Source organism: Medicago sativa, chromosome 1 (assembly GCF_051527215.1).
Source record: "Medicago sativa cultivar Bolivia chromosome 1, Bolivia_mono, whole genome shotgun sequence".
In the NCBI taxonomy this organism is placed as follows: domain Eukaryota; kingdom Viridiplantae; phylum Streptophyta; class Magnoliopsida; order Fabales; family Fabaceae; genus Medicago; species Medicago sativa.
The window spans coordinates 68,421,050-68,437,179 of NC_140749.1; the positions used below are offsets into that span (position 1 = coordinate 68,421,050).

General features: G+C 33.7%; 1 protein-coding gene across 1 annotated transcript; it reads right to left on the reverse strand.

Annotated features, from left to right (window-relative positions):
• Positions 1-2,752: 2,752 nt before the first annotated feature.
• LOC146956715 (protein NRT1/ PTR FAMILY 5.2-like) lies at positions 2,753-9,682 on the reverse strand. Its single transcript, XM_085731103.1, has 4 exons — positions 9,383-9,682; positions 7,895-8,112; positions 4,494-5,065; positions 2,753-3,926 (listed from the first exon to the last, which is right to left on the reverse strand). Exons 1-4 carry the CDS (start codon positions 9,498-9,500, stop codon positions 3,053-3,055), a joined length of 1,782 nt encoding a protein of 593 aa, XP_085587229.1. The 5' UTR covers positions 9,501-9,682; the 3' UTR covers positions 2,753-3,052.
• Between the last annotated feature and the right edge of the window lie 6,448 nt (positions 9,683-16,130).

Genomic DNA, 16,130 nt, shown 5'->3' on the forward strand with positions numbered 1-16,130 from the left:
TTGTTATGTATACAATCAGATTCTTTCTTGTCAAATAAGTATATCTATCTTATGATGTTTGAATATATTATCTATAAAGGTGATTAAAGTTCTCAAAAATTTATCTACCAAAATATAAAAGTTCCTCAAAAAAAAAAAAAAATCTTGTGTTATTAATTTTAATGAGGTGATGTTTTTGAAGTCGATACGTGATTACTTATAATCACCAATGCAAAGGAAAATAAGAATACTTTTGGGTAAAAAGAATATTAACGGGTAATTATAAGGACGATTTTTTTTTTTTTTTGAGTTTATCCATGTATATTAATCGATTAATGTCATTGTTGGTATTATTTAAATTTAGGGTGTTCGTGAGGGTAACGAGTAATAAAAAGAATTTGTGTTTCTATGAGATTTAATTTCATGGACGAGTATTGCCATGTAAACATAAATTTTTATAAGAATGATTTTTTTAAAGGTTTTGTAAGAATGATTGAATAAAATGATTATACATTCGCTATATAGTAAGCATTGTACAGAACATAATTTGTTTTTATGTTAAAGGGGAAATTAAAGGTGGCAAATAGGACAAATATTGATTGATTGGTGAATAAATTTAGTAAAATCAAAACATCCTCGGAATCAATTTCATTGTCTTGTTACCAAAACTTCTCGTGGTAAATATTAAAAAGAAAAACTAATGGGATGAGATCGATAAAGAGATAAAGAAATATGATATTCCATAATATTACATGTAAAGTATATTATCTAAGATCAATAAGTTATAATCAAGCTTCCTTTGAAAAAAGTTATAATCAAGCTTTTGTCAATGGACAGTGGATTTGATTATCAGGATTAATCGATATTTAAGTTGGATATCAAGTTAATTTCCAAAAAAAATCAATAACTTATATTAGGTAGTTTACAAAATCCATATAATATTTGCTTTTGTTTATTTTAGTTCACATTTGCCATATATTGGGTGTGACTCATTTGGAGACTCATGTGATACGAGCAATACCTATCATCATGCTTCACAGAACTTGTGGATAAAGAATTAACATTCGATCTCTACTAAATATAGTAATGAGAAAGGGTGAGAAACTTTAAAAGTGTAACTAAACCCCTAGCCAAAGATAAATTACCTATAGTCAATCTAAAAGGCCTAATCTATGAGGTCGAGGTTTCATAGGACAGGCAAAACTTGTATTTATGTATTATGTATAGCTTATAAACACAAGTATAAGGAGGAGCTTCACGTTAAAAAAAAAAAAAAGAAAAAAAGAAGAGATAGAGTTCAACAATCTAAATAACCCTCACAATCGCTAATATTGTTTTCTTAATATTGGACATTTTTTTATCTTACAAATCTATTTTGTAAAATTAAACTAAGCATGATTCAAATTTTAAGATAATATCAAAACGTATCCATTCTGATTATTAATCGTTTATATCAACAGTTTAAGCCTGACAATTCTTGAGGTGAGAGGTGTATTGGAACTTACTCCCTCCGGTCACATTTATAAACAAAAAGTAACTTTTTAGATTCATTCAATAACTAATGTATTTGACCTATATATAGATCGCATACATTAGTTATTGAATGAACCTAAAAAAATATTTTTTGCTTATAAATGTAACCGGAGGGAGTAACAAATAAACAAATCTTCTGGATCAACATGAATTGGTCTGAGCAGAAGGGGCAGAGGTCAAAGTATTGTCTTTCATTGCAACGGACAATACTTAAAAAGATTAAGTTTTTGCACATGCATACTCGCAATAAATATATTCATTTAAAAAAAATTCAAAAGAACAAATTGAGTTTCTTTTTCCGAAATATATAATAGTTCTTAATTAAATAATAATTTTATCCTGACCAAAAAAATAATAATAATAATAATAATAATAGTAATAATTTTATGGTCTTTGAAAGAACTCCCAAAGCATTTGGTACATTTTTTGGCATGCGATGGTGCTAATAAAATTTAAATATATGATGACATCGTAAAAACGATTCAAACTCATCACCACTAGAGTTTGTGACGGTTGCTTTTCTGACATTGAATGTTTTCTAGAAACACATGAAAAATACTAAAAACTCACCGCCGGTTTTCTAGTTATACCGCTGGGGCATTTTAGTATTTTACATGTGTTTTTAGAAAGTTTGTGATGTTAAAAAAACTATTTTCTGAGTTTGTTCCAAGTGTTAGGGGTAACTTAAGCCCATATAAGATATTAATTGGATTTAAGTTCTGGAATTGAATTGGCAAATTTAGAGGGTGCAGTTTTTGAGAATGGAGGTGGAAGAATAAGAAGCTCTCAATAAGTTCTGTGTGTATGGCTAAGCTCAATAATGAGGAGAAATTTCCTCTCTTTGACTTCAGTTTAGTCATTTTGATTCCAAATGGATGCTCTGTGCAGACCAAAAATGAACAAATCATTTGGATATATTATGTTATGATTGGTTTAGCTATGAATACATTAAAGGGTGTTATGTATCCATAAAGTTTAGCTCAACTAGCGATGTCAATGTTTAGCTCACACAAATTCTTACAACTCATTATATGATCCTGATTTTATGTCTCAAAACATTGACTTCATCAATATAATTCATGAAATTTTTTACTAAGCTAACTACTACAAGATAGGAAAGAAGAATACATATAAAAAAAAATGTTATGCTTATAGCCAGGTTTCTATAAACAAGTGCTGATCAACTGAAGAAAAAACACACAATCTGATGAAAAAGCTAACAAATGATTAGGTGCTTAAATACCATATAATTTCCTTGATATTCTTCTTGCAAAAATTAGCGAAATTCATCATAATTTTGACATGAATAAAATGAGCTCAAAAGGGAAAAACAGACATTTTGTGATATTTTATTTATATATTTATGTGATTTTCAGCAAGCCTACTATGTGAATTCTTCTCTCAAAAAAAAAAAATACTATGTGAATTCTAAAAATTCAAAAACAATAACAATATGGCTGCACTGCACACACAAATATATAGATATAACAAGTTTGGAATTTTCTTATCATAAACATTCTTCCTATATAGATGCAATAACTTATTCTATAAGGTTCGCATGGTTAACCGCTTTCTTTTCCTTCAGTTCATTGGCAAGCATGTCTATAGAATCCGAAACTTCAGCCCTATATACATAAAGCCTTGTAACAATCGCGAAGAAGATTAAGTTCAAGAAGTTCAACACCGCGAAAAACGCGTAGTAGTAATCAAGATGAGAATCATTCAGATTGTTCAAAATCCACCCTTTATGACCATGTTCCTTAGTTATACGCGATACAGTCGACAAAAGGAATGAACTGATGAAATTTCCAATGCCTAATGTAGTTGAAGAATATGAAGTTCCAATACTCTTCATGCTTTCTGGAGCTTGATCATAGAAAAACTCGATTTTCGCAACCTCTAAAAATGCATCAGCTGTTCCCATAAGTATAAACTGAGGAAGCAAAATGAAAATACTCAAAGGAACTTGTCCTCCACTTTCAACTAAACCATGTTCTTTTGCCACTCTAAGCCTATAATTTTCTGTCACGGATGCAACTACCATAATAATTGTGTGGAGAACAAGACCAATTCCCATTCTTTGAAGAAGGGTAATCCCTCTTGGATTCTTGGTTAATCTCTGCATAATCCTTACAAAGAAACGGTCATAGAGCACTACACAAACAAGCAAGGACAATGTGACAAATGCAGCTAAACTTGCTGGTGGAATTTTGAAGCTTCCAATGTGTCTGTCAAGTGTTGTTCCTTGTTTTACAAAGAGGGTGTTTACTTGAGCCATCATTGTACTTGGAACAAATGTAGCAACCAAGATTGGAATCATCCTTAACATTTGTTTTGTCTCTTCTACATGTGTAACTGTGCATAACATCCATGGACTAGTTGAGCCTGTTTTGACACTTGCCTTGTCTAGGAACCTAAATAATAAATTAATATACGTTTCATTTTCTAAACGCATGAAATTGCATTATAAAAGTAAAAGAGTCGTGTTATTTAAACAACTAAGATTTAACAACTTTCATTATAATTTTTTAAGGGGTTCACGTGGTTGTAAATTTGAACGTCTAAAAGTGTTGTCAAAACACGGCCAAATTTGTGGTCAATGAAGTTACATTGATAGTTAATGAGTTTTGATGCATGTTGATACGTTAACCATCTATTAAACATAGTTAACCACCTATTTGAACTGCGTTAACCCCTTAAAAAGTTGTTGCGGAAGTCGTCTAAAATTGGTCGTTCAAAAACCATTTCTCAAAGTAAAACTACATCCGTCAAGTAGAGATGAAGTACTAACACAAACGTCGGACACTACACTAACATCTCGACACCAAAAATAATTTGAGAAAATTATTTCATTGAATATAATAACATGTGTCGGTTTCGTATATCCATGTCTAACATTGATATGTGTCAGACACTGCCTTCAATTTGAAGTGTACATGTGTTACAGTTAATTAATCTAGAAAATAAGTAAATATATATACCTCAATGTTGGAGTAGAATCAATTCTGTAAGTGTTACTCCCTTTCTTAGCATACTCTTCCATATCAAGTTCATATAGTTCTTTAGTATCATCAGGAACATGTACTTTCCATTTTCTCAAAGAGGCAACTATAACCCTAGCCATTCTAGTGAAAGTACTCCCTGCAGGCAATTTGTGTCTATAAAAGGGTGTTCCTGCCAAGAATATCATAATTGATATTGCTAATCCTAGAGTTGGTAAAGCATATCCAAGAGTCCACCCTACATTATCTTGGATATAAACTAGAACAGTATTAGCAAAAAGGGTCCCAAAGAAGATGCTAAACATCCACCAATTGAAAAATGAAAGTTTATGTGATTTTTCTTTAGGGTGAAAATCATCAAATTGGTCAGCACCAATGGTTGATATGTTGGGTTTTGTTCCACCTGTTCCTATTGCTAGAGTGTAAAGTGCACCATAAAACACAGCTAATTGTAATGTAGAGGCTTTTTTGCATTTTGTTACATCTAATTCATGGCATTGTGGTGGCTTCAAGGTAGGAAGTGACACTGCTAGTGTAAGCAGAGACATACCCTGCATGTTCCAATACAGATCAAGCAATTAAATTACATAATAATTCAGTGTAATGATAGGTGTCGGTGTCGGACACAACATATGTCCGACACCAGAACACGCCTAATCCGAGAAGTGTCTGTGAGATCATTAAAAATTGATGACATAATAGTTAAACCAGTTATAGCAGGATTGACTTTGACCTGAACAATAATATAATTAATGCACACATCCCTATTAGTATTATCAATCTTTTTCACTTAAAACTTATCCAAAACATTGAGCATGCTGCAAATACTACTAGACAATTTTGCCACTGTTAGCTATAAGATTCTTCTATAATGTATATGATTTGTTAATTGTCATTATAGTGCTTCATCCCAACCCACTAGCCCCACAGGAGCACCATGTCCTTATCTTGAGATTGAATGTTAAGAACTTTTAGTGGTGTTTATAACTTGAAAATTTGCTGCATGTGGGAAAAAAACACTGCAAGACATTTTGTTGGACCTTAAGAACCCTTGGTCCAGTCCACTATCGAATCTTTAATATGAAAAGAATATCGCGTGTTTAGAATCAAACTCACTGTGACTAGGACACTTTCCTACTACCTTTGATGTATTTTTCTTTATACAACACTGTCACATGGGTCCAGTTCTTAATACTTTGAAAAATATTCATATTAATAATGCAAAGCATACATAAGCATTTTCTTTTGGTCGTATATTTCGTTATCTATTGACTATAAACTCGTCAAGTATTGACTATAATTATGTTTAGCAACAACTAATTAAATTTATTATTAAATACAAAAGAGGGCAAAGCCCAAAGAGAAAGAAAACTAAGAAATTAAATTTATTATTAAATTAATAATGAACTAGAAGCTCATTCGCACCGAAAAGAAGACAAAAATCATTAAATAATGTAAGAGTTATGCTAACAAGTGCTCTAATAACATTGTTAAAGGAACTCATTAAGAAGAATTTTGTCTTAAAAATATAAGTATCACACTTTAAATATTCCATGTAGAAAAGATGAAAAAAATCACCAAATATCACATGGAGCATGTTAATAAGTGCTATAAGAACATTGTCAAAGGAACTCATTAAAAAAAAATTGTATTGAAAATATAAGTGAAACACTCGTTTAAATGAGAAATCTTAGATGTTAAAAAACCAAATATCACGTGTCAAACAAGGGCTCTAATGAAGCATGTTAGAAAACCAAATATCAAACATATCACTCTTGAAAATTGTGTATTCAATACCCTAAATTTGTTATTCTCTCCGATCCTTTTTATAATAAACAAAACACATGCACCAACTTAATTATTTTTTATTACTCTTGACTTGATTACACCAATTTAATTACTTTTAATATTCTCTCACAATAAATAAGGATACAAATGAAAATTAACATCAAATACATTTAAAAATTGGTCAGTGTTTTTTATTAAAAAGACAAAAAAAATTGATACTTTTGTTTTTTATAAAAAGAATCAGAGGGAGATTTTTTTTATCAAGTAGTTTAATAGCAAGAAATTTACACTTTAAGATGAACAGGTGGGAAGTCCCATATTAGAACACTGACTCTACATATTATAATGTTCATACCAACTGAAATATATTTACGGAGATTGATCCTTTAAAATTTTAAAAATAATATTTTCAATACAATTCATTTGATTTAGTAAGTGTCTTTAAGATCCAAATATATAGAGATCATTCAATGATACTACAAAGTCAAGGATAAGTTTCAAATGACTGGTTTGTGATTCTAGATTCTTTTGTTTGTATGATTGTCTCGTATCACTAGCTAGTCAAATGCTCAATTAATGTATTATTGGTCCTTTCATAAAATAAAGAAAAAAGTGTATTATTAGTAACCGGTCGATAGCTGCTGTTGACTTATCCTACTAGGCTGCTTGCATAATTGGTATCAGAAAAGTAAGAAATCTTCCATCCAAAATGTTGACTATAGCATAGTAACAGCAACTTAGTTAGCCAACTTGCTTGCTAATTCATTTGTGTGGAATAACATCTACACACAACCGTATAGATTAATCTTTGAAGCTGAAAAGAACCGTAATTGCATACAAAACTTTCCTTAGGAGAATTGAACTTTATATTGTATTTTAAGAGCTGAATTCGAACTTTACGTCGTTTGGTTAAGCTATAAGAGATCTTTTAAATTGTGGAGTAATCAATTAATTGCACGTAATATATATGGTCAAGTTTTAAAAGTAATAATTAATCCATTTTCATCAAAATAATTCATAATTGCAAATGGATTTAACTGATCATGTATATTATATGCCATGAAGAATATAAAAAAATTTATACTATCAATCATTTGTTGCCATAGAACCAATGTTTGGCCAAAAATCTGTGGATTTCAAATCATATATATTGAGATAAAAAACTATATATTTGCACCATTTGATTTATTATACTCAGAACCTAGGGAACATGTGCCAATAGCCAAAGATCTTGGTTGAATCTTGACCCATCTAACATGTTACATGTGGGAGTTGGGAGATAAGCTGGACAAAGCTATGGGGTCCCATGGGGTGTATTTAAAATTACTCCCGCCAATACCATGCAAGAGGATACAAACATGGGTAGGATGAGGTTCAATTAAATTATCAACCTTAAATGCAATCTGTGGACATGTTAGATGTCCTCCTATTATGAGACTCAAACTGAATAAAGTACTAGGACTACAATAATTATAATGAGTTTTTGGACAATGATTGTATGTTAAATTAAAAGGGTTTTACTACTTGAATTGAAATTGAACTCTTGTGATTAAGACTAGCTTATAAGAAAGTTATAGCATACTATTTCTTACCGAGAGATAAATGGAGGATGCAATGAGAAAAGTCCAAAAACGACCAAGGTGAGCATCAGCAACATAAGCACCTAATATAGGTGTCATCCAAATGGTCCCAACCCAATTGGTGACATTGTTACTTGCAGTCACTGTTCCTTGGTGAAGCTTCTTTGTGAGGAAGAGGATCAAATTCGATGATATTCCATAATATGCCATTCTTTCAAATACTTCATACACTGCAACATACATTCAACCAAAAACATTTCGATGCTCAATAATAAAGTTTCTACATTTATAAATTGAAGGTTGAAGCTTTTGAAGTGTTGATGTAGACATGAACTATTATTTTTCTTATAAGAAAATTGTGATTGGAGATGATTTGTTAGTAGTAGAAATAGAGTTATAGACCTTTCTACATAGCGCTGGTTGAAAATGGTCATGGTAATCCAGAGTGAGTTCGGTCGTGAGATAAGGACAGTCTGGCCAAGAATTGTTTCACTCAGGAATCGAACCCAGATTTTTCCGAACAATTCGTCATTGGTGAAACTTATTTACCATCTGAGCTCAATTTCTTGGTTAACATTTAAACTTATTTTGTTGCGTTTGGTTTATCATGTATCTTTTATTGTAGTTGAGTTTGACTATGTCTTATACCATTTTTGTTTTGATATGTGTTAAAGACACATCTTTATGACCATTTTATGGTAAACGAGTGTGACAGGTAATACATCATGTAGGATAATACTTTGGTGACATAATGTCACCGTGACATTAAATCTGGGCCACACAAAGGGTTGTGTTGTGTGGCCCAGATGTGTTGTATGGGTGACATTAAATCTGAGCCACACAAAGGTGTGTGTTGTGTGGCTCAGATTTAATGTCACGGTGACATTATGTCACCAAAGTGCCACCCCATCATGTATGACCAATTTATGATCAATTTGTTTTCACCATTAGAAAAGAAAATCTTACCATTGGATCAAATATGATAGAAAATAAAATGTGCAGGGTGGAAGACTGTTTTTTTTTAAGGAAAGGTGCAAGACTTATTTACTTGTACAAGTTAGACAAAACATTTTTCCTTCTATAATACTTTTCTTCTTTATAAATGTTTTACACCAAAAAGTTATCTACAACTATATTTTTAATCCCTTAAAAAATAAGTTTTCTCACTCATGTTTTCTCTCATTTTCCACACTTGTAGGAGAGCAATATTTTGACCTTCTCTCATTTCTCTCTTTTGGTATTTGCTTATCTCTCTCCCTCTTTGAATTTCAGAATTAGTAAGACCAATGAATACATGTTGAAGTATCCATCATTATCACCCTTCAATCTTTTACAGAATAACCCTTTTTACTCTAAAGTTCTATATATATAAATCAGATAAAAATGACTATATAAAAAAAATGTTAAAAGTTTTACACTTTTAGCTAATAATAACAATTCATGGTGTAACAATTATTCATGGTGTAACTAAATCCTAACAAAAAGATATGGAGATTTTACCAACAACAAAGGAACAAGCTTTCCAACCACCAGTTTTGGATCTAAGAACAGGTTTTCCTTTGAGATTCACAGTTCCATCTTCTGTGTACTCCTCCTTCACTACTCTGCCCTCTTCCATAGTTATCCTTCAACTTTTGTTTACTCAACACCACAAATATTTATCTCTCTCTCTCTCTCTATGTGTCTATTCCTCTCTTTGTCAAAATACTATTGTAAAATATTTTGCTCTTAGGTCCCTTGGATAGGAAAGAAGAGAAAGATTATCAATAGAATGCATGTGGGGAAAGAGAAGTATATGTTATCTCCTTAGATGAAACTAGGCAGTATTTATAGACACTTCTATCTAGTCTAGTTCGTATGGGGGTATGGCCCATATTATTGTTGTTATTTCAAGAAAATTGTTTTTCTGACGTTGATAAGTTCACATTGACACAAGTAAAATATCTAAATGCCCCCAGCGGCAGTTAACAACCGTTTACCAAGCCGGCAGTAGTTAATTGCCGCTGAGTTCAACGGTAGTTAACTGCCGCTACATCCAGCAGTTGTTAACTGCCGCTGCGTGTCTGGTTCATTTTCAAGAAACTCATTTCCAGATCCTTTGATACCTAAACAAATTCATCTAAATTTTTCATCCAATAACCAATTGATACATAAACAAATTCATCCAATATTTAACAGGAACAGAATAAAATTAAAACGCAAGAAACTGAATATAAAAGGTATGTCGGAAAATGTCATAGAAATACGAAAATGTACGGAACATGTCATAATTATACATCACCATGATCATAGTCAAAAAGTACATTAAAAAAAACTAATCATAATCAACCCTGCTGCCTACCCTGCCTCTTCCCCCTACGCCGCCTGGCAATCTGATATGTAAGGGCAGGGCGACCAGTATTGGCTATCCGCATCACCTCATGGACAATCTCCTCTTTAGTCATGTCGGTGTGCCTGGCCACAATCTCATCAGCTATTTGCATCACATCCCGGATGATCGTCAGTGTGTCAAGCATTTCTCTTGCATGCTCCTCCTCCATGATCTGCTCCACGTTCGCCGACCTGGGAGGAGATCCTTCATCATGTGGGACAATACGAGGATGAGAGACTTTGGCATACCAAGCCATGTAGCCAGTCGCATGATGTCATGGTCTCTCACACCCATCTCCCCAAGCAATGTAGAACCACGCCTGAGCGTCTAGCAACACAGTGGTCAGCAACTGCGTAGGCATCTTAGCGACAGATGACAGATGTCTGGGAACATCCTGTACATAGAAAAAATGCCTCTTTACCCGCTCAGGTAAATGACGGTACACCCTCTCCCTCCCGTACATCAGCCATCCCGAGTAAGTGCACATAAGCTGAAATGGGTGCACCTCTCTGTGATCACCATAAGTAGAAAACCTGACGTCATCCACCTCTGAGCGATCCAGGCGTAAGCGGTAATGGTGCACATCTTTATGCCCTCTGCTAGTAAGCCATCTCCCAGCACATGGTCTCTCCTGCTTCCACCTCGGGTTAGGCTTCCTTGGGTAAGGACCTGGCAAATGCTCCAAAATCCATCCCTGCAACAAAATAAATAATACACAAAAATAATTATTCGAGTTAAATATTCAATAAATCTAAAACATTATAAAATAATCTAACATGAAAAAAAAATTTATAAAATAAATTCATAAGGAAATGAAGATAAATATTAAATTATTACCATAAAAAGAGTCGTACAAACAGCCATCGTTCTGTTATTCATGATAACAGAATCATCCAGATAATCGTAAAGGTAAGCTAAAGTCATCCCTCCCCATGACCACTTCCCAATTGCCTGCAAGTCCGCCATACAATCAAGACATATCAAGTCGATGTGTCTGTTCGTTTTGTTAGTGAACAACGCACAACCGACAAGGTATAGAAGGAAACTCCTCAAAAACCACTGCCTCCTCCTGGCTCTCTCCTACAGCTCCTCCCTCGTCTGTGGCTCCTCAAGCCGTCTAGCCTCTGTCAGGTGGTCTTCATAAACCCGCTTCAGTGAGGGATAACTAATATGACCAGCAGATTCTGTAACGTCCACTTTGATATTTAATTATTTTTATTAAGTTAGAGTCTATTTATGTGATTTATTTTAAATATGTGAGGTGTTGGTATTTTATTAAGTGGCTTTATTCTATGATTTATTAGAATATGAGAATTATTAGAGTAAGTAGATTTGGGGGTTAGAATAGAAAGAAGAAAGAGTTATTGGGCCTAAACAGATTTAGGAAGAGTATTTAGTATTATAAATAAGGAAGCTTAGGTTAGAAAGAGTTTTTACGTTAAACCGCTTTTTGGAAAAGAGGAGAACAAGGAGAAAAGAGAAGAGAAGACAAAGAGAAGAGGCTGCATCGATTGTTAAGGTAAGGGTGAGACTAGCATTCAATACTATTATGTGTATGATTCTAACGATTAGATTTAACAGTTTGTAGGAAGAGATTTTGAGAGATCAAGAATTAGGGTTTAAGTGAAGAATTGAGGATTAACCGATGAAAAGTTGTTAGATTGATGTAGAAACTATGTACAGACCTTAGATAATCCATAGGATGATTATTGGATGTAGTTTTGAGGTTAGAACCATGGAATTGGATGAGATGTCGGTGAGTTTAAGAATTAGGGTTTAAGAATTGTAATAGGTTGTTAATAGATTTGAGAACCCTTTGAATTTGCATACAGTAGGTTGATGAATAATTAGTGTTTTAATGATAGGGTAATCATAGGGTAATGATTAGGGTCAAGTTTGGAGAGTATTGGATCGAAAACGGAGTCGAAAAGATTTCCCCAAGGCGAAATCGTAGCTGAACTGCGATTTTGCTGTCAGTGTGCAAAACGCGTTTTTATTGTCTCAGTTTGACAAGTTTAAGTTCCAAACTGCGTTTAGGTGTAAACACGAAAGTTGTAGGTATTGAGATGGTTTAAGATGATAAGAGTTGCATAGTCGAGTTGAAGTTGCATAGTCGAGTCAAAGTCGTCAAGTTGATTAAGTTGATTTATGAAGTTGATGTTGAAGAATGATTATAAAGTTGTTTATGATGATGCTATAATGCTACATGATTATTATTATGATATGTTGATGATGTTTATGATGATGCTATGATGTTACAGGATTATTATTATGATATTTCGATGATGTTTATGTTGTTAAATGTGATTGATGAATTATATGCTTAATATTGTTGTTTGTGAAATCTCACTCCTTCTGCTTGAAAATGTTGCTCTTCGTATGGGTAACTTGCAGGTAACCAAGATTAGTTGCGGTCGTGAGTGAACTCCTCACAAGTGTGTCTTAGGTGCTCTGATACGTAACAGGATGAGAATTTGTTATTGCTTTCTGTTCCTTACGTATTATTTAAGAAGTTTTCATGAATTATTATCAAACTAAGTTGCTTTGAGATTTTATGTTGAGGCCCTTGTGCCAAAGACTATTTTAGATGATGAATAATTCCGCTGCAAATTATTAATTAATTGTTGATTGAATTTTGAAGGATAAATTATTATTTATTCCATTTATGATTTTTAAGAAGTGTAGCATTCCATTTAAGTTGTTAAACTCTGATTTTTATTAAGAAATTTTTATGTTGGGAAAACGGGGTGTTGCAATTGGTATCAGAGCAGGTCGGTTCGTCCGGCCAAGTAGATGAGTCGTTGTGTCGTGTGACGGTTGAATACTGTCGTTGTGTTTTCTAATTAATGGTTATGTTTTATTATGTGATCATGTCTACCTGACTAACTTTGATGTGATTTTTGTGTATTGTTTGAAGTTCTATTTTGACATATATGGTTTAAGATGCTGAAGCCAAATTAAATTCAGTTTCTCTTATGCTCTGAATTTCGAGGACGAAATTTGTAACACCCACGACGTGGCTTTCGATATTCTGCCAGTTGGATACGAAAGGTTCCCGCCAGTTGGAACGGGCACTATCCGTAAGGATGACCCCACGTTATAAGAGGAACCGAATCACATCAAAATGAGAGGGATCCGGAGGCCGTGTAGGTATGAGACTACATGGTTGAAGGAAGACTTATAAGAATTGTTAGGTACTACCCATATCAACAAGATGCATCTTCTTTTCGGTAGCCCATTCCATAAGAACTCCACAGTTAAGCGTGCTTGGCTTGGAGTAATACTAGGATGGGTGACCTACCGGGAAGTTTCCCGGTAAGCATGTGAGTGAGGACAAAGCATGCTGAAAAGACTCGTGTTGGTTTGTGGGGTTAGTCGGCAATCCTGAAAGCAGTCTGGGATGTTATGGGTGACCTACCGGGAAGTTTCCCGGTAAGCATGTGAGTGAGGACAAAGCATGCTGAAAAGACTCGTGTTGGTTTGTGGGGTTAGTCGGCAATCCTGAAAGCAGTCTGGGATGTTACAAAATTCTTTTAAGATGGGGAGAGTTGTAACGTCCACTTTGAAGCAGTCTGGGATGTTATGGGTGACCTACCGGGAAGTTTCCCGGTAAGCATGTGAGTGAGGACAAAGCATGCTGAAAAGACTCGTGTTGGTTTGTGGGGTTAGTCGGCAATCCTGAAAGCAGTCTGGGATGTTACAAAATTCTTTTAAGATGGGGAGAGTTGTAACGTCCACTTTGATATGTAATTATTTTTATTAAGTTAGAGTCTATTTATGTGATTTATTTTAAATATGTGAGGTGTTGGTATTTTATTAAGTGGATTTATTCTATTATTTATTAGAATATGAGAATTATTAGAGTAAGTAGATTTGGGGGTTAGAATAGAAAGAAGAAAGAGTTATTGGGCCTAAACAGATTTAGGATGAGTATTTAGTATTATATATAAGGAAGCTTAGGTTAGAAAGAGTTTTTATGTTAAACCGTTTTTTGGAAAAGAGGAGAACAAGGAGAGAAGAGAAGAGAAGACAAAGAGAAGAGGCTGCATCGATTGTTAAGGTAAGGGTGAGACTAGCATTCAATACTATTATGTGTATGATTCTAACGATTAGATTTAACGGTTTGTAGGAAGAGTTTTTGAGAGATCGAGAATTAGGGTTTAAGTGAAGAATTGAGGATTAACCGATGGAAAGTTGTTAGATTGATGTAGAAACTATGTACAGACCTTAGATAATCCATAGGATGATTATTGGATGTAGTTTTGAGGTTAGAACCATGGAATTGGATGAGATGTCGGTGAGTTTAAGAATTAGGGTTTAAGAATTGTAATAGGTTGTTAATAGATTTGAGAACCCTTTGAATTTGCATACAGTAGGTTGATGAATAATTAGTGTTTTAATGATAGGGTAATCATAGGGTAATGATTAGGGTCAAGTTTGGAGAGTATTGGATCGAAAACGGAGTCGAAAAGATTTCCCCAAGGCGAAATCGCAGCTGAACTTCGATTTTGCTGTCAGTGTGCAAAACGCGTTTTTATTGTCTCAGTTTGACAGGTTTAAGTTCCGAACTGGGTTTAGGTGTAAACACGAAAGTTGTAGGTATGGATGTTAGTTTTCTAATGTCGTTGGTCTGCTGTCCAAATGATTTATAGAACTTGGGTTATGGTCAAATTACTGCACGTAAGTCACAATGAATTTTTACGGACTTTTTGCACAACTTTTCCTAATTTAAAACGAAAACTGGTACTAATCGGTACAGAATTGGCCTTTGGTGTAAACATGAAAGTTTTAGATAATTTTGTTAGCTTTCCAGTAGCTTTGGTTTAACATGAAAATGATGTTTGGTCTTTGAGTTATGATGAAAATACTCCAAGTAGGTCTTAGTAAAACTTTATGAAAATTCAACATAACTATTTCTAAGTTAAACTAAAACTTATGGATTGTCTCCAAACTTCAAAGCTTGTGTACTATGAGTTTAATTCAGGTGTTAAGAGTATTTAACCTATGCTGTGATGAGTCTAACTAGTGGTAGGTTGCCTTGAATTGTTGTCTTGCGATCCTTTTCGCACGTGTAGTCTTGAGATGACCTTGGGGTAGGAAATGAAAGTTATTGATGATGTTAGAAGCTGTCCAGAAGACCTGAATTAAGATGATTAATATTAATAGTAATGTGATGTTGTTAAATATGCACCTTAAGTATTACTTATGATGATTATGTTGATGTGATTCATTCTTTAATGATTATATGATGTATAAGAGCTGTTATTTGTTGCATATGTTGCTGTTTTGCTGTTGTTGACCGTTAATGTCATAAAGTTGTAAATGTCGGTCTAAGTTGTAAAGTTGTAAGATGTCGTCCAAATGATTGGAGTCATAGAAGATGTTCACGATGTTCAAGATGTTTAAGATGTAAGATATTGAGTCCATGCATACTCATTCAAAGTTGAGGACTTGATGCCCTAGAGCTTTTGCTCAACTACGTTGGGGGCTTGATGCCCTGGAGCTTTTGCTCAATTTTGTTGGGGGCTTGATGCCCTGGAGCCTTTTTACGCTCAATTAAGTTGAGGGCTTGATGCCCTGGAATTGGTACCACATGCATTTGCATTATTGAGATGGTTTAAGATGATAAGAGTTGCATAGTCGAGTTGAAGTTGCATAGTCGAGTCAAAGTTGTCAAGTTGATTAAGTTGATTTATGAAGTTGATGTTGAAGAATGATTATAAAGTTGTTTATGATGATGCTATAATGCTACATGATTATTATTATGATATGTTGATGATGTTTATGATGATGCTATGATGTTACAGGATTATTATGATATTTCGATGATGTTTATGTTGTTAAATGTGATTGATGAATTATATGCTTAATATTGTT